At 39.3% G+C, this 19,850-nt stretch overlaps 1 protein-coding gene across 2 annotated transcripts in view; it reads right to left on the bottom strand.

Annotated features, from left to right (window-relative positions):
• CRISPLD1 (cysteine rich secretory protein LCCL domain containing 1) overlaps positions 1-8,822 on the bottom strand; it is a 37,013-nt gene extending 28,191 nt beyond the window's left edge. The window contains exons 1-2 of one of the 2 annotated variants that reach the window (XM_014870693.2): positions 8,735-8,822; positions 7,497-7,819 (exon numbers count right to left, since the gene is read on the bottom strand). In XM_014870693.2, coding sequence (XP_014726179.1) covers positions 7,497-7,754 — 258 coding nt within the window. In that variant the 5' untranslated portion in view covers positions 7,755-7,819; positions 8,735-8,822. Of the gene's footprint in view, positions 1-7,496; positions 7,820-8,734 lie in introns of those variants that run through there. The other variant, XM_014870694.2, reaches the window with a different exon arrangement.
• Positions 8,823-19,850: the final 11,028 nt, after the last annotated feature.

The following is a 19,850-nucleotide window of genomic DNA, read 5'->3' as shown; positions in this document are numbered from 1 at the left end:
TCAGGACAAATCTATTGTGATATCTATCAGGCAGGCAAAGTCTGGATTTAAAATTCTCATTTTAAGAAACTTATCTTTTTTCATAATAAAGTGAAATTTGTCCATCTTTGTATTACCAGAGGATAGTCTTCTGAATGAATCACACTTTTTCTATGACAGCCACTCATGCCAAATCTAAGGCTGATTATATTTACATAGAACAGGATAACTTCATTTCTCACATTTCAATGAAATAATGTTAAGAAATAAGTAAATTTTTTTTCTCAACTAAAAAGAAAAAAATTAGTTAAGGAAGATTCCAAGGCAAATACCATAAAGATGCCAGGCAACAGGGAGCTACTTTTATAAATCTCATTGATCCTTTCAGTGTTCTGTTCATATTTTCTACTCAAGCTTAGATTCTGCTACTACTAATGATTAAATATTAATGATTTTGTTTTGCTGGGGACAAAGAAGTTCTCTGACAGCAAAAATAAAAGATGAACAGTGTCTGTCCTGTATTGCTAATTATTTTATTTTGGGAAGGTTCCCTTAAACTTTGAGACAGTGAGCCTTTTTCCTACTTTCCACTTTCAGTTTCTTTACTTGGAGCTGCTTAGTTGTTGTTGGCATTACATCAATAGAAGTCATACCACTTTTTTTTCTTGGCCACTTCACATTGCACAATCCTTTGCTAAAACTGCCAGGGAGAATAAGAGGATAAGTCAACGTCACTGTGCTCTTTGATGCAGAGTCAGTAGCCTTTGAGCACAGGCAAAGAAGCTGAAGCACTTCCACCAATCTTTGAAGTGAAGCAGAAAAGTGGAAAACCAGAGGGAAAGGGGGCAGGTTCACTCTGAATAGAGCTGCTCTGTTCTTGGCACCCAAAGTGCTCTTCAGCCACTTAGGGAATTCCACAAACCAAAGCCCTCTGCTCAAAAGGAACTGGAATTGTTTTTGATCAAGCATCCACTGAAGAGTTTTGGCAAGGTGGGTAACAAAGACATCAGAATGTTTTGTCAGAAAGGTCTAGGAAATTTAACAGGGCACTTCAGAACAGAAAAATTCACCAAAACATGTATATCCACTATAAGGTCTTCCTTTATGTTTCCTAATGCTGTTTCAATTCTCTGAGGAATACTACAAAAACACCAAAAAAACCCCTCAGCTGGGAACTTACAGATACACAGAGAGAAGCTGCTACTCCCAGATTTAAAATTATCATAGAATCTAAATGCATCACAAAATAGCAATACAATTTATTTTGATGCCTATTCAGTCATTATGATGCCATGAATAATCTTATACTATCATGCAAAAGCTCTGTCCACTAGTGGGTTCATATAATCCAAAGTCCAATGGTTTCTACTTAACTGTAACAGAAGATTGCCTACAGGAAAATTTTAAAAAATGAAAATAAGCAATATTTCTTAATTTTTTTCTTCTGAAGTCTTCCTGAAGCTACTGAAATGGAGAGGCAAATCTTCGAGCCTCCCAAAATATAAGGCCTTTCATAGAGATTATGAATTAGTCATTGTTTTGAAAGGAATTTTATGGTATCAGCATATCATATATTTGAACACATCACTACCAAAGTTTTCAAAGACCTAAGACCTTCAGAGGTATTATACCAAACTAAGAAAAAAAAATTCTTTTTTTCCCCTTCTGTGAACAAAATATGGGTCCAATACTGCTGCCAGATACACATCCAGAATTTTCCTGAAGAACCACACAGCTATACCAAATAAATATTCTAATCTGAACTGTTTTAAAAGCACCTCTAGAACTTCGTATTTTCCTCACATGTTTTCCAATGTAAAACTTGACAGAAGTAAGTTATGGGTTTTGCAATGACATCCCTGGTATTTATTGGCAGGATCTGGCCAAAAGACCAGAGATAACGAAATAAGCAGAGACTTTCTTGCCCTAGAAGACACTGGTGTCTCCAATTACAGTAATTACAAAATGCAGTGCATGGCTTGGGGCCAAGAAATACCAGGCTGAAATGCTCTGCTATCTATCAAGCTGAAACCTGAATACTCTAAGTACAGCAAAGGCACATGCATGGAATGAGGATCTCACATGAATCATTTGACTTCTTTGTTTGGGAAAATATGTATGAAATCAAGGAATGAATGCTAAAAGAATGGTTTAAAATAGAGTGCATTAGAAATTCATTAACCAAATTTACTTTTGTGAATGCGATTCTTGGTGAATTATTTTATTTTGCAAACTACAACTGTTTGGAATATAGAGGAATTAACAATTTCCACTATCCAAATAATAATAACTATTTTTAAAGTCTCAACTGCAATAATCACGAAGAAAACCAGTTTTCATTAATACATTTAGATTTACTAAGGTGCAATGTTACCAATGAAATTATTGGGAAAAAAGTTTTTGCAATTTCAGTTCAAGATACACAACTAACGCTTCCAAAAAAACCCCCAAAGACTAGGAAGGCTAAGCATGATGGTTCCCATTTTTTCCTTAAAGGATAGGTCTTTGGCAAGAGAGGCTGGCAGGTACAGGCAGCTCTAGAACATAGAGCACTTTCCAGTGCTGTTAAATTCATGCGCACAGCAAAAAGAAAATGCTCCTTACACTTTTCTTTAAAAGGAAGCAATCCAGATTAAAAAATATACAACATGCATTTGCCATGCATTTTCATAACACACTGTTCATCATAACCTCAAAAAAAGATTTTTCTTTTTCTATTTAAGTCGTAATGTCAACAACCCAAAAATTTTCTCAGCTTTGATGGAGGAGGTCTAGGAAAGAATGATCTAACATGCAGTCATAAGGTCATGTAAGGCCACCACAGAGGAGCTTAATGAATTTTTGCAATACTGTTCCCTACAGAGGAGCTTATGCACGTTCTCACACCAGAATTCTTCCATACAGAAAAAGAGGCAGAAGGTGAGGTGCAGGATCCAAATTAGCCTTAAGAAACAACAGCCAAAACTGACAGTATCAAATTGCTGTGACCAAGCAATATCCTTCAAGAACCTGGAAGAACTTGCTCATTAAACTTCTAATTACTGTGCACTACACTATCTCTCTTGTTACCACATTAACAAAAACCAGCACTTGGTTGATAATATTTTAAAAATCTTCTAGAAGATGCTGAGAAACCACAGACTAAAAACCACCTTCCATTAAAATGACTTTATAGGATAAGTTAAAAAAATATGAAATATACAGATAATTACTCCCATGTATATTACACCTTGAAAGTGCCCACATGTGGGAAAGGGTTAAGTGCAGTTAAGTTTTCCAAAGAATTCCTAAGTTACTTAAAAATTAACAAACAAACAAAATCAAGCTATCATAAGATAAAGAAGTGATAAATGACAGAAAAGGGATTTAAGAATACAAAATTGTTTTTCAGATTCCTTGCAAGATGCATCCACAATCTCTGCAGCATACCTTCTCCACAATAGCCCAAGAAAAGAGAATGCAGTATAGTATTCACTATTTATGATAGATAAAAACAGGATAGGAAAAATAAAATATAAAGACAGGAGACTCATTAATGCTAAGTGATTGGAAGACAAAATGATTTATAGCATTCAATGTGAATGAACAAAAAGTAGTAAGGACATTCTTGGGGATTACAGCCAACTATATATACATAGTAGTGTAGTAAATGACCTCTTAGAACAACAGAAAGATCTTGAAGTCATTGTGAATAGCTCTATGAAACACATCAGCTGTAGGACACTAAGTCAAAATGTAAAAGAATGTTAGAAATTATTAGGAAATGAAGAAAAAAATACAACTATACCAATTTGCAGTATGCCGTAACTATCCACAGTTTGGTTTGTCCCCTTTGATTTAAAAGGAAAACAAGATAATCATAGCAAAATGGAACAGCTTTTCAGATAGAACAGTTTTCAAGTAAAAGAATTAGGATTCTTCAGCTGAAACCCTTGTGATCACTGAGGAAATTATTATTTCTCACAATAAAGGAAAATAAGGCATAAAATAGAAGATCAAGTTTAAAGGAAAACAAATGTTCTTTTTCACTCACTGCATAATTAAATTTATAGAGCTCTTCAAATTGATGCCATGGATTCAAAAAATAGAAGTGGACTCAGACGCTTTCAGATTCATAAAGAAAATTCCATGTGAAAGTATTCCATCTGATGCAAAAAGTACAACAGCAGATTGAGGAAATCCCTAAACTGCTGTTTTCTGGAAGCTGGGGTGCTTCATTGCAGAAGTTTCTCTTTCCATATACTTTATTCTTATCTTAGGAATCCTTTACTGCTCACCACCAGTGCCACAGCACTTGGGAAGATGAACTTTACATCCAGCAAGTTCAGCCAGACAACCATGAGAACGCTTTGCTCATTAGACCTAGCTACTGTGAATCTTACTGCACTGTGACTTTAGATCTCTGAACTATGACAGCCCAGTAATGTTTGCTTTTTCAACACATACGGGAAGAGTGTACAGCTCAGTAATGCAACTTTTTAGTTTTCCTCGGCTTTTTTTTTTAATAGAACCAAGATCTTATGCTGCAGGCCTTATCTCAAAGGATGGACTTTGTAAGTGAGTAATAAAACAAAAAGCTCCTACCCAGTGTGGTCTCCATCCCACTCATTCCTTAGCTATGCATTCCAATATTCTCTTATCAGCACTGGTACTCATCTGATTCATGCCATGCAGGGAGACAGTGTCATGACTTTGAATTTAAAAAAAAAACCCTAAAATTACATTTTTTTTAATAAAATCTGATCCTTTAAGTACTTGGATCAGTCTCATCGGCAACTCAGGTGCATTCCATCAGCAGGAGCAGGACAGAAGCACTTCAGCCAGAGCTGTCTATTAGTCTAGAACATCTGAGGTAACCTAACAGTGCAGTAAGAGAGCCTGCAGTCCCCACATACTTCTCCCAGCTTGGATATCTTAAACGTCTCAACTATACCACAGATTTATAGAGACAGTTTTATCAGGGAGGCACCTGGACCTTGCTGATCTCCATTCAGGTTCAGTGAGACATAAAACTTCACTCTCCCAAGCAGAACTAGCTCTATTCACAAGGAGAGGGTTTACTAATACAAAGGGTAGTATACAGGGACATGACCGTGCCAAAGCAGGAGACTTGTTTGACAGCATGTCTATATTAATAAACCACACCAAAAGTAGACAGATGTATTTCAGGTGCACTCACCTATCTCATTAAACATCAGGCAAGCATTTAGATAGATGGTTTCCCTTTTCTGGAGCACTAATAATTATCTTTACTAAGACATTGAAAGAAAATCTCTACGAGAACCATAAAAATATATGTGCAAACAATCAGAAGTCCTTTCCTCGTTCTGTTCAAGAAGCTTGTGGTTCCCACTGTCTTCTAAACCCTCCTGTCTCCACTTCCAATACTGACTCTCACCTGCTTCCTCCAGATAAAATCTTCCTCCCCACTTACTAAAAGGTTTAGACTTTTCAAATAGCCTCTGAGAAAATTTCTGTGCTCTTAAACTCCTTCCATAAACTTCTGATCCAAATCACAGTCACAAGTCTTAGCTTAACCACATCTATTCATCAAATGCTCTCTCTCTCCATCACGATTTCTCAACATCTTCTTGACCACTCAGGCTCTCTCCACACCGTTCTCATAGGTCCTTATCCCTCCACAGGTATCTATCCCTCTGACCACATACTTTATACAGACCCTTTTCCTTCACAGGTCTCAAACCCTATCCTAATCCCTCATTCTCTTGGATATTATGCCAAAAATTGAATCCCACCCTCTTGAAAGCTGCTGCCCTGTTCTGAGTAACATCCTTGATGTTAAAATTGGGTAATTGCTTTTCCATGCTACTTGTACTCTCTGGCTCAGGCATCATTGGAGAGCACAGAAAAAACAACAAAACCAAAAAAGCTTGTTCCAGATGTAGACCTAACACAGAATCTAAGCCCAAGTGTGTGCAGTGCTGGAGGAATCTTTGAATAAAGCTGTCAAAAACCTTACTTCTGTGAGTATATCCAAATTCTCCTTTCCAAGATACATAAGACAAGCAAATGTAGTATGGCATTAGGAATGGAAAAAGGGGCATAACTACAAATCAGCTACTTTTTCACAGAATCTCAAGTAAAAGGCTGCAGTATTTTAACATGGGAAAGCAACAGTCTTCCCAATCCTTGTTTTACAAAAAGATTTAATAGCTTGCTTTTGAGCTTTCCAGAAAAAAAATCAACCTGAGTGACTGGGAACAAAATGTTAACCTCTATTACAACAAGGTGTGAAAACTCACAACAGAAAACAAAGTTTACAAATATGTGCAGACAGTTGTAACTGAATGGGTTAAAGTTGGTTTAGGTATTATCATCCCTTTGCTTGGAGATGATATGTGGCAACATATCCCAGGATTCCTTGAACAATTATAATTCTCTGATGGCTCTTAGTCTAATACAGTAACACTCATACAAGTAAACTTAAGTTAGATTGCCTTTAATTGAGGGTGGATTAGACAACTTTTAAATGTCCCCTCCCACCCAAACTATCCTATGATTCTACTGCTGGTTTAAGCAAGCATGGTTTTCCCAGGACATATACATGCTCAGTTCCATCAGATCTCCAACCTGAAAGACATCACTCCAGTCTAGGAAAGATATTTTGATCTGGAAATGTGTTAATATAAACATCTGTCATGGAAAGTGTCTGGAACCTGTATAGTATTTGACATAAACAGCTCAACCTATACCAATGTTATTTCTCTGGTGCATGAAGAGATAAGTCAACAATATACCACATAGAGGAAAAACGTAAAGAAAAAAGAAAATTTGCCCATTTTTGTCAAATCTCTAGACTTCTTAAAAGCTCTTATGGCCTGATGTCATCTACTTTGCAAGGAGAGATAGAATTAGCCTTGAACTATGGCATAAAAACAAAGTTCAGAAACAAGGGACTTAGTGCAACTAATAACAGTCCAAATATAGAGGCTTCTTAAGGAAAAAATAAATATATTAATATATTCATATTAATATATTAATAAAAATATTAATTAATATTAATTTGAACACAGAAATATACAGCCCTCCAGTAACACATGCCAAGTTAAATAGAAGATGTTTTTGTTGTAAAACCCTCATTTTGCTCAGAAATTCCATCCAACCTAGAAGCATAGGAAAGAACACATGCATGCTATCTTGAAACTTCATAGTTCGGTACTCTTCTCAGATGGTAACTTTTTAAGCCACAATTACAATCAACTTTATTGAGTACTGCAGTTTTAGAAATTTGCCCCAACACTGAGGAACTGCAGCTTAAATTTAGGAGAGCTGTGAGAGGTTAAACACATGAATATAAGTAGAGCATGACACTTGATCCACAAACAGGCACTTTTATCTCACAGTTCATACCTGTACAAAAAATAAAAACAAACAAGTAACAAATTCTTTAAATGAGAAAACAAGCAAGCTAAGACTGAAAGTATGCTGTTTGATAAAGTGATAGCAACTGTTCTAAGAACATTTTTTTCTGCATGTCACTATCCATTTTTCCTTACCATATATTCCATATTGGAAGCTGGTGGATACACCTGACCCCGTAATTTATTATGAAGATCCAAGATACTTTGCATATCACTGTCTGTGATAGCCCTTTTCCCTCTCTGCTTGGCGATCCACCACTCACCATCTTCATCCATGTACTTTTCCAAAAGTTCCTCTAAGAGCGTGGCATTGGGAAGAACCATTGCAGAAACGGCTTGAGCTATGAATAGCAAGGTAGTTACTCTGAGCCATTCCTGTACTACATACTTCATGATGAATGTTCTCAAAATGCTCAGGAGTTAGCTCCAAGACAAAGTCTTTCTTCCAGGTTTGCTGGCTGCAAATGCATAAGAGAGAGTAATGTAATGTAATTTGTAGACTGAAGGACTGGCCTGTATGAACTTATTAAGCAACAAAATCTCTAGTTCACACAGATTTTGTAACTGTTGTTCTAGGGGGAGAAAGCAGGATGCTGCATTTTTTACTCTAAAAATGCACACAGTTGATTTGGGAAGATAGCTTATCTTCAGTCTTATGAACTTCAGTTTGTTCAAGTGGTTTTATATATTACATTCACACGCACATTTCAGTGCCTGTATGCAAAACGCATGCTTTTCATATCTACTTAAAAGGAGCCAGACATCAATGAAGATTAGACTGTAGATAAGGTCTTCCAGTACTGGAACTCAACAAAAGAAGGTTAAAGGCTTGCAGTCATTGCCAAAATGTAAACAGAAATCGACAATTAAGTTAATACAAAGTATCCCCTCTTAGTGCATTTCAAATGATGACTTTGATTAAAGCTTTTGTTTTACGTTTTCCGAAACCCTAATTAAACTAAAGGTATTCAACTCGGACAGGAAAGCGGGGGAGACGGCGTTTTTCTAGCCACCAAGCAAAGGAAAGCACTGAAAACTCTCAGATGAAGCAGTACCACTTCCAAGAGTGCCGTATTCTAACAACGCCTACTACACGACCGAGTGCTTTAGGTAGGAAAGCCGAGGTCACTCCTTCACCCTGGGCGAATCCCGCCACACCGGCCGCAGCCGCTGGGAGGGAAACACAAAGAGGCGCAGGGGCAGAGCGAGCCGAGCGCTCCCGGCGCCCCCGCCGCCGCCGCCCGGCCCCGGCCCCGCTCTCTGCGGGGCGGCCGAACCCGCCGGAGCGCCCCGGCCGCCGGGCCCGCCCGTCCTCCCTCCCGCCGCCGGGGAGGATGCTGCGGGGAGGATGCTGCCCCTGCCAGTGCCCTTACCCCTCCGGCGGCGGCTGCCTGCTCCTCCCGCAGCCAGCTTCGCTCCGCCGCCCGCCTCCTCGCCACGCCCGCGTGGGGCCGGGGGGCGCGGGCACGGCCTCGCCCCGCTGGCCGCGGCGGAGCAGCGCTGGGAGCGGCGCGGCGGGCGCGGACGTGTCCAGCAGCGGGGCTGCCGCCGAGCTCAGCCGCCACCGCCGCCTCCCCCGCCCGCCTCCCGATCGCCGCCACCACCGCCCCGAGTTGCTCCACGCTTCTCCCCACGGCTCCCGCCCCGCCGGGCATTTATCGCGGGCGGCGCTGACGTGCGGCGGACACCCCTCCCTCCTCGGCACCCCGCGGGGCGGGACGGCCGCGCTCCGGGCACCGCGCCAGCCCACGGCTCCGCACCCTGCCCTGCACCCTGCCCCGGCACCGCCCACGGCCCCGCACCCTGTCCCGCCACCAGCACCGCCCCCGGCATCCGCACCCTGCCCCGCCACCGGCACCGCGCCCGCACCCTGTTCCGCACCCTGCCCCGCCACCGGCACCGGCACCCGGGGGCGGAACCCGCACCAGCTCCCGCGGCCATACCTGGAGTCCGGCGGGCAGCGAGCGCTGGCTGGGACCGCAGCCTCGGCCAGAAGCTGGCCGCGGTCCTGCAAAAGCTATCGCCCAGAAAAGTCGAGGGGGCCCCATCCCCAACCGCCTCCATCCTTGGCAGCAGGCAAGAGGATGCTAAGCCGGCCTGCTCCTGCTGAGATGCAGGAGAGAGAAAATCTGTGAGCTCCGCAAAAGTCCGGAGCATGTGAATATGTCTGGAGGTATCAGGACAGGAATTTTATCGTGGATTCAAACCAGCCACACGAGACTTCTCTTTACAAAGTAGAATTCAAAAGTTTGTAACCGCTCATTTCTGTGCCAAGCGAGAATAGGCATCAGATACATACTTTTTATTGTATCGAAGTCTTCTAGACTGAAATTTTTTGCGAGCTGATGGGGTTGACATTTCATTTACTTAGTATAATTTGTTACATTGAGCTAACGGCAGGATTGACCAATTTCCAGTCTTCACAGGACTGCTGTATCAGCTTCCAAAAGTTTTCTGTATTTTCATTTTCAGAAACTGAGAGGCTGAGGTTAAAATTCATCAGAATCCAGCTGGCTTCAGACCAGCTCTATAAATGCTTCCAAATTTCATGGGCCCAAGAGAAACAATGCCATGCAAGTAACACACTGCTGCTTCTTGTGCTCTCTGTTTTAGTAATAATTTCCTTAAAGATTTTGGAACTAAGTGCAGGATGCTATAGGTACTCTTTTTCTTACACACTGTGATATGTAAAAATTCTTATGCTCCATATTGGTTGATCTTTATAACTTTTTTCCCTGCAATCCTGGAATTGGATTTCTGCACTCAAGTATTGTACACTAAACTTTTTTTAGAACAAAACTTTGTGTGAGGTAAAATGCCACTGTGCAGCTGGATACACAGACTAGATGCAAGTTTTTTCTGTGTTTATGCACCAGGATAACTTATCACTTGTCATTTTGGGTACAGACAAATAAGTCGTATTTACAGACTGGCCATGCAGAAGAGTTTAAAGAAATAGGAAAGAAACAAAAAATTAGAAGTACCTGCTGGAGTCTGTGTGTCAGATCTGGAATTTTTTAATACTTCACTTTTGTATTGCTGTATCTTGTTTCCATCGTCTCCAGGCCTCTGGAGGCAAAGATGCAGATTCTAGACCATTGAGGCATAGCTTAGCATTATCACCTGGTAAAGAGAATGTGTCATTTATTCTGAGTACTGGCACAAGTGTTATTTCATTATAAAGCAGCAGAATACCTTCATTACTAGACCCAGTAATGGTTGCACACAAGAAACTGAAAATTTTTAGAAGAGTGAGGGTATTTATGGGGTTCACATCAACTGGAAATTGCAATAGTTACCCTTTTCCATCAGCACTGGATACTTGCTGGGCTTCAAATAGAATATAGATCAAATATGACTTACTGTCTTTAATTTTGAGTATTCATAATACTTTTAGAAAGCACTTGATAATATTTGGTCTTTGTCAAATTGAAGGCATTGTTTTATGATGCAAATTTTAGATTCATTAAAATAAATTCTAATGCAAAAACAGATAGGCCTCACTGCATTTTTTTATTATTATCAAGTAATTTTGCAGCAAATGAATAAACCCATTGCACTCCATAACTGTGCCCTTTGAGTTTGATTTATGGCTGTATGATTTGTGGCCACATATTTATGATTATGTGTTATGATTTTGACAAACAATATTTTGGCACATGCACTTATTTTTGTATATTAATATAATTAAACATGTCTGGATCTCTTTTCTTAATCAGAATGGGGGAGGCTCTTTTTGGTTTGTTTTGGTTTTGTTTTTTTGTTGTTGTTGTTGTTTGGTTGGTTGGTTTTTTGTTTGGTTTTTTGGGATTTTTTTTCTGGATTGGTTTAAACTTCTGCCACTGGATATATAACTGCCATTCATAATTTAAAATTATTATAATAAACAGTTAAGCACTATTAAATCTCCTGAAACTAAAACTAAGTATCCTCCCATACCAAAGGTATATGCAGACAGTGCATACGCAAACAGATGGCCTGAGTAACTTTTCTGAATAGTTATAACAGCAACAACAAAAATTGCAACCAAAAACCCAGTTGAAAAAAATTAGTAAGAGGTCACCAGGTACATGCTGCACAAACACAGAGAATATGGCACTAAGAAAATCCTGGAGAGAAAGATTTTAGCCTGGACTTTGGCTAAAATAGATTTAAAGTGTGAGGGGAAGAAGTATCTTCTGCTGTCTGAATCTTCCTGCATTTGATAACAGCAAGTTCCAGCAGTCATTGCGAATAAACAAAGGCGTGAATAAAAGATATTTTACTTCATCATCATCAATTTGCTTTCCTAATAGAAAAAATACGTGGAGGATGCAAATATGGATAATTGGGCTAAGAAAGAGTGACACCGCCACTTAAGAAAGACAAGGAAAGATTCTAATACACATAAAGAATATTTAAGAAATCTGCTGAATTATAAGACCTGGACTTTTAATTGAAAACAGAAGAAAGAATCCAAATCCAGGCAATTTTTCTGTTGATTTTAAGTGTCTTTGGTTAATCCACCTTGTGATTTTCTGCTTGCTGTTACAACATCACAGTACTGTATTGACTAAAATAGCCATTAAAAAGTCTGATCCATTAGAGCGATTTGGGAACATCTTATTTTTTACCCAAAAATGAGACCTACAGAAACAGTGTTTAATTGTTACCTGGTCCTGACAGTGACTAAAAAGGCAAGTAATAATCATGGGAATGTTTTTTTTTGCCAGAAAGGCCTGCTGTACACCTGAAGTTTAAGCCCTGGAGGTGTACATTACTGTGTATATCACAAACCTGCTGTCAGACACATAAACTCCAGTGACTCCCAAATCAGGACCCCCATCTGCCTGTCTGTACTAACAATGAGGCCAATTTTTAGGACTCACACAAAAATGGCCAAGCAGGAGACATTTCAAGAGAGATGTCTGTATGGTGAGATACCAATTTTCAGATTTAATATCTTCCTAATGTGGAGCAGGTTCTTGAATGCTCCTTTGCTGAGGTCTAATATGCCTGCCATGTTGCTGAGTAGTCTGAATTGATTTTGCTTTTAGTGACTCTTGCTTAAACTGTTCTTTTTTGTTTGTTTGTTTTTTCACAATTAAATATACATAGAGCTAGAGAAAGTAAGTAGATCCATGTGAAAGTTGGTGAGTAAAATGGATGAACTCTGTTCAATGCCTTGCTTTAAGCTTTTGCTGAAACTGTCCCAAAAGAAAAAGAAAAAAAAAAAAGACTTCCGGAGAGGACAACAAATGAAGTATATGGGTTACTAGTTTAAAAAGTTTCAGTTTAAAATTTTAATACAGTAGTTACATGAGGACAGAACTATTATTTTCTAACATTGTATTACTTTGAAAAAGGCATTCTTGTGTATTTACAGGGATTGGAAGCAATTATTTCTACTAAGGGGAGCTTCTACTCTGCTTCTAATTGAGACTAAGAACAGTTTATTTTTTTAATTTTTTTTTAGTTTGATTCTGTCTAAGATCAACAATGAACAAAAGTTATCATCAATTAACATTCTCCAATGGAGAAATGTCAGAGCTGCAGGCCACTGGGGAGCTGGGGTGCATGGAAGGCAGGATATCATTAAAAAGAAAAATGTTATGATTTAAGTTACTCTGAAGATACATTTTAAAAGAAAGTTACAGGAAATTGTTCTGATTTTTGAACTGTAGTTTATTATAAAACTGGTTAATTTACTCCACTTTCCTCTTAAGTGCATCAAGATCAAAAAGTATTTTGTTTACCAAACAAAAAGCTCTTGAAATAAAGAACAATTGGACTCTTCTGAAAGTCTCTGACATCAGATTTTAGCACATAGAATCATTATTTCAATATGGCTGTTCAAAAAATAAAACAAAAGACAAATACACACTGCCTTTTCTTTTACACAGTATCACAAGAGACAATCAGCCAGCGTCTGAAGGAGTCGGTTTCCATTTCCACCCCTCTCTAAAAGAATTTGAGCCTGATTGCCCATGATTAATTTCCCCAACCTGTACATTACAGTGAGTCAGAACAGCATTCTCTCTGTCACTTCTATTTCACAAAATAATCAAGTATACTTTGAACCAGAAAGATGTGTAGTAACACTTCTGTAACCCAGTGATGAGGGCACTTCTGGTAAAATGAAGTCACACTGAAAACCAATATTTACATTTAATGTATTTGAAATAAAGTACTAATTGGGGCAGGTTTATGGTACCATATATATTCTTATTGATGTAGTCTCACGTTTATGTTCACTCTCAAGCTCACAACCATACGCTTTTTTTTTTTTTTTTTTTTTTTTTTGCGGGGGGGAATAGGGGACTTATGAGCATATTGTTTTTTCTGCCTAGACAGTTATACCCAGACAGCTCCAATAAATTCAGGCCTTAAGTGCAGAAACACTTTGTTCTAAATCCCTTTGCCACTGATTGATTTGGAATACAACTGAGAACTTTGTTGGAGGTTATTGTCTCCAGCTACTTGTCCCATAAAATTAACTGAATTAAGTCTTGCTCTTGTGCACAGTGAGTGTTGCTGCAGAGACAGGACTGGAGCATTTTGCCCAAAACTAACTTGTACTTTGAGAGAGGAGTTTTGTCAGGATAAGTTTAGAACAAAACCTGTAGGACACATATTGAGGAAGTAAGAAAATTACAGCCCGAAAAATATTCCAGGCTGGAGTTTTCAGCTCCGTTCCCAGCCGATAAGCTGGTCCAGCTCAAGGCTAGGGAGAATTTCTCCCAGGGTGATAATTTGGTCAAAATAAAAAGGAATTAATAACAAGATAGAACACCTGTTGTGGTGTGTGACCAAGCCCTGGGAATGAGGTGTCTTCTCTCTGAACCAATCACCTTTTCTCTGCTCTTGGAGTTGCGAGTCATGCTATAAAACCAAGTGTGTTTCTGAATAAACTTGTCTCTTTCTTTCTATCGTGAAAGACGGCCATGTAGCTGTGCATCTTATTTCTGCTGCACTTAAAGGGTTAAAACCCCTTTCCACGGCTACAAAACCCACTACCAAATTTCATTATTTTTCTTATATTTTATGTGAAATGTGAAGAGAGCTATTGCTCAACCCAGTGAACTGTGTTGTATGAGCAACTTGCCAGGAAGAGATGTGGCCTCTTTGGGGAGACTTCCAGCGTGACTTATATAGCTCAAACCGTGCACAGCTATGGCACACACAGTCTGCAAATACCAGCCTCACATGTTACCCATGGTGATGTCTGCAGGGCCTCATCTCTACTCCATGTTGAAAATGGTTGGGGAATGTTGGAGGAGAAAAGACTGGTGATCTTTACTGTGTGGGAAAAATGATACAGGCTTCTGTGCTGAGCTACTTCGGCCACTGAACAAACCAGAGGGTCCTACTGACACTGAAGAAGATGCTGTGGGTATCTAGAAGCCACCGTCTTAAGATTCCAGATATTATACTGCCAGCAAATTCCAGATTGACCTTTACTCCGTCACTGCATGTGAATTATGCATTTTTCCATCTGGAAGGAAGGTGAAGATTCATTGGTGACACACTTGATGTCCTGTTATTGTTTGTGTGCTTTGTCCTTTGCAGTAGCAGTAAGGCAGATGGTTACAAACTGTAACTTCATGTGAAATTGTCAGATTTCAGCAGCACTACCACCCTGTCTCTGGCAAAAGCAGCAGTTAACAGCACTGGAGTGACCAGCACTGTGAGGTACCTTGAACTAATATCAGTGCTCCAAATCCTGCAGGTTCAGAGCTCTTGTAAGTAAGCTGGGAGAGGTGTGTGGGCAAGGTGATGAGAAGTAGAGGAAATAGCACTGCCCTGCCCCAGAGCTAGAAATGGTGCAAGGCATCAGTGTTTCCTGCTGACAGAAGTGCTTGGGTCTGCTTTATGTACATATAGAATAATAGAATCACTGGTTGGAGAAGACCCTTGAGATCATCAAGCCAGGTGTTAACATTGCACTGCCAAATCCACCCCCGGAACATGTCTCTAAGTGTCATTTGTTTGGTTTTTAAATCAAAACACATGTGGAAAAGGACCTATGGAACTGCTTCTACATAGGCTACTCTTCTTTACTCACACTTTCCTGCAGCATAATCAGGGAATTTCCAGTGTCTTAATGGTCAAGAGTAATCTATCTCTAAAGAACAGATTTTTACCCTGAGAGAGACTGCCATATCTGTGCCCCCTTCTAAGAAGAAGATTCATCTTCTTCTCACACTATCCTGGTTCTTAAAATCTGGGTGCCATGGTGAGGCTAGGAAGTAGAGAAGACCCAGCCTACTGACTTATGACTGGAAGAGAACAACAAACTAGGCTGACAGTGACACCAGCAGAGCCTCTTCATGTGAGAAACAGGCTCAGGTGCCAATGCAGAATCACCAGCATTAGCACCTGTAGCATCACACACCATCCATGTCACCCTAGTGAGTGTCTGGCAGCAACTTTCTCCTACAGATCTCATACATCCAGCACCTCTGTGTAGGTACAGATATTCATTATCAGATCAGGCAGTAAAAAACAGTATGATTTACAAGTCTCAGTCCTTGCTTGGTCTAAATCACATGTCTTTTCAATGTGGGCAAAATCAGTAAGAATATTTAATTCTGATTTTATGTTGGCATGAATAAGCATGTTAATTCCACTATTATGGGTTGTTAATAATCCTTTTCTTCTATATAAATTACTCATACCCTGCCATGCAAGACAGGGATTTTATAAATTATACCAGTATGGGCCGTTATGGTCAACTTATTAAGAATTAATTTATGTCATCCTACATATCACCTCAGTTTTCAATACCGACTCATTCTAAGTGACAAAAATCAACACAATGTTTAAAATAAAGATTTTAATATTATTAATTTTTATTATTGTATTCCTTGTATTTCCAGATAAGTGTAATCAAATAGAAGTTTTCACAAGCTCACGAAAGGAAGGAATGGTTTAAAAATTGATTCATAAAGGAAGTTTTAATTAGAATTGTGAAGGACAATGAAAGCAATGAACTTTGTCAGTAGGAATATGGCTCTTTCATAAGTAGATCTTTGAAGAAGGTAGTCATTAGCATATTTCTATATTTTGCCCACGAGCACTTCAGCCAGACTTATTCAAGTTTCATTAATATTTTAAAATTTGTGGCAAAAATGTAACTTTAATTATGGGGTTGGATTATTTGAAAATTAAAATAGTGCCTTTAGCTGTACTAAAAGAGCACTCAAAAGAGACCTTGTGAGAATCTTATTTCTCCTTAAATCCCACAAGATGGAATCAATTTCTCTTTTAATTAATAGCTTATTTGCCAGTCATTTACAATTCAGTGTGTAGCCTTGACTGTTAGCACCTCTAAATACCCATTCCTCATAGTGGGTAAAATATTTTCCAGCATCAGAAAAAGGTCTCTGCTGCAGCATCTTTTTTGAAACAATGATGGCTTTGGGAATTGAACCATGTGGCACATTTGGTTGTATCAAGGATATACAGATATGAACATGGAAGACTAAAACCATTGCAAGGATACCATGGTGTGGATGAGCTGCCACCCTCAGCTTTCAGCTCTGTGCCTCCAGTGCAGGTGATGCAGGAAGAACCATTCTTCCTTCATTTCGTCTTTAAACTAAACAGCGTCAAATGTTAATTGAAGGAAATCAGCTAGTTCTCCTCTCTACTTCCTTCTGTCCCAGTCCCACATTTCCCCCTCCCTCCACATGTCTGCTGTGTCCTTCCACCTACAATCAACCACACTCTGTACTCTGTCAGAACAAGACCCAGCCCTTTATTTTACACCTGTTCAACTTTGTTACTGCATTTACTTACCTGCCTCATATTGGGAAATCTGACTACTCCTCAGGAGCAGTGTCTTTACAATTCCTTAACTTCCTACCTCGCCACTCAGAATAACTGTGCATGTTTCTAAATAGATATGTCATTTATTTACCACCTTTTTTTGCCTGTATAGCAAATTAAAAACTCCTACATTCAGCAGCAGTATGGGCCTGGGTGTACAGGTGGCTGAAAAATATAAAAGGATGTTTATTAGAGAGCTGCTTTTCCCTAGGAATCTTCCATTTCATCAGTCTTCCATATTCTCCTGTTCTGCATCCCATAATCCAAACTTCCTCTTTCCTTGAACCCACTGTTAAAAACAGAGCACCACAGCCAAGGACTGGGGAAAATGCTGCATCCACAGCTGCTGCAGTGGAAGGCAAATCCACACAGCTACTGCTACAGCTACAGCAACAAGAGGGTATGTGAGGATTGAGTTGCTGCTTTGAAGAAATAGCACCTTTAAAGGAGTGCAGGATATACACATCAAAATACTGACCTGTTTATGTTATAAAACATAATTAGTTGCTTACAGAATGTGGGGCCCCAGCAGAGGAAGTTCAAGTAAGCAGTATAGTACAAGCTTTGCAAAGAAGCTTTCAGGTTTGCAAAGTCTATTGGCGCTTTCCAAAACGGCGTCGCCAACGTCAGCCAGGTAGGTGCCACTGCAAACACCACCAGGGTAAATACTGAAAGGTCAGCTCCCCTTTTGTGCCAGTTGTGTGTGCCTGTTCTTCAGCCTTTTTGCTCTAAACAGACCGATATCTGTATGTGTGCAAATATTAAAACATACATTCTTACACTGGTGCCAGTGTCTGTTTTTCTTAAAGAAGCAGTATTCATATGTGCAAACAAGACAGTTACAGAGGGTATGGACTGCAATATTTACACACCACAGTTCCTTCTTGCCTTGAAAAAAGGGGAAAAGGGACAGGTCTTTCCTGATGAGGAGAGCTTTGGGATCTTGGCATCTTTGCAGTAGTACCTGGCCAATCTGAGGAAAAGCTTTGTAAGCCATATGGTCTTTTGCAAATGATCCTCTAAAGGATGCTATAAAATTCAGCGCAGCCAAGTGGAAGCAACATAACAAGTTTTACTCAAAGTCCGTTTCCTTTGGGAAAGAAATTTGATGTGGCTTTATTTTAATTAGTTTGTCATATTTATGAGAGGAGGTGTGAAATGTTCAAACTGCGGTTGGACTGCTGGAATCACAGTCTGGATCTTGCAGGAGACAGGGGTTTAGACGGCTTCCTCACATCACCCTTTTGGCACACATCAAAGAGGATGCTGAGGTGTCTGTGGCTGTCACAGTATGATTGTGATCTGGAGATGTGGTAATGTCACAGAGCTGGATGTTTGGGCTACTTGGGAAAGAGATCACTGTCTGCTGCTGTTATCACCAGATCTGCAACTTCCTCATATATGAGTGCATGGCTAAAAAGGAGAAAGTTTGATTTCTTCATTTCCTCTGTACAAATCATATTGACTCAGTAATGGAGGGAAAAAAGGAGCTATCCTTCACATATTGTTGATAGTTTATATGTCCTTTGCAGTCAGAAAATCAAAATGCTCTGTGTTTATGTCCTTTGATATTGCTTGTCAGTCTCAGTAATAGAACAGCACAAAATTTCTGGTCTCTGGTCTGTTATTAGGAAAGTGATGTTTTAATACTTGGGGGTGTGTAATATATTCTGCAAAAGGTGTACAGCAGTTTGGTTTGGGTTTGTGCTTTTTTTAAGTCTCCTCATAACACTTTGAAAAATAGTAAAAATGGTAAAATACTGCCACTTATGTGCAGGTTTGTCAGGGTGCATATTAAGGAGGTTTTCTTAAAAGGTGCTTATGCCTGGGGTAAATGCTTCTCAGAAAATTCTCAGAAGTTGAAATTTTTTTTGGAAGATTGTGAAAACTGATCCTTGTGGTTTTGGTGAAAACTTGTGGATGACATTTTTTATGTATTATGGCCTTTTTCTCCTAAATATTTCATATCACATGAATTTACAATGGAATTACTATGTATGAATGATAGCATATCACATACTCAAAATAATACTATCAAAATAAAAAGCCACAGAGCATTAATGTGGTGACCCATCTGCCTCTGGGCAGATTTTAACTCTATATGTTTTCTCACCTCAGCCAGGTTTCCCTTCACAATCACTTCCTGCCATCAGGACCACCCACTCATTGACATATGATAAGGTCTTGAAAAATGACCTGTCAGCAAGACTCAACATCTATACTTAACAAATCATGATAAAAATAACTGAAATTTCTAAGGTTCCTAAAATATACATTAGAAAAAATGTTCTGAGGGAGCTATATAACGCATTATTTCCAGATGTATAATAAATATCATGCTTCTTTAAAAAATGCTAAGAAAGCAGTTTCTTCCAACATTTAAGACAGTTTAAGGTACAAAGGCACATAAAATAAAAGGCATTAAGTACAGAAAGATGTTTTGGAATCAGTAATGTCTACAGGGATTTCTGAAAGGAAACTAAAGCCCAAAGTCCTCCTAACTATAAATCTTGTAATAAGTAGCTTTAATTATAATGTATATATTTTCATGTGTAGAAGAGTTATTTAAAATATCATAGTGAAAATATTTCTGCTATATTTCACATTTCCCACAACCAACTGCTTATTCAACTTTCATACCCTTACAGGCTGCTGGTCTCAGTACAGTGTCAGTTCATA

The sequence above is a fragment of the Sturnus vulgaris genome, chromosome 1, assembly GCF_052056855.1.
Source record: "Sturnus vulgaris isolate bStuVul1 chromosome 1, bStuVul1.hap1, whole genome shotgun sequence".
NCBI classification, from domain to species: Eukaryota; Metazoa; Chordata; class Aves; order Passeriformes; family Sturnidae; genus Sturnus; species Sturnus vulgaris.
Note: the sequence above shows the minus strand (reverse complement) of the source record. Positions and strands in the feature narration are given on the sequence as shown.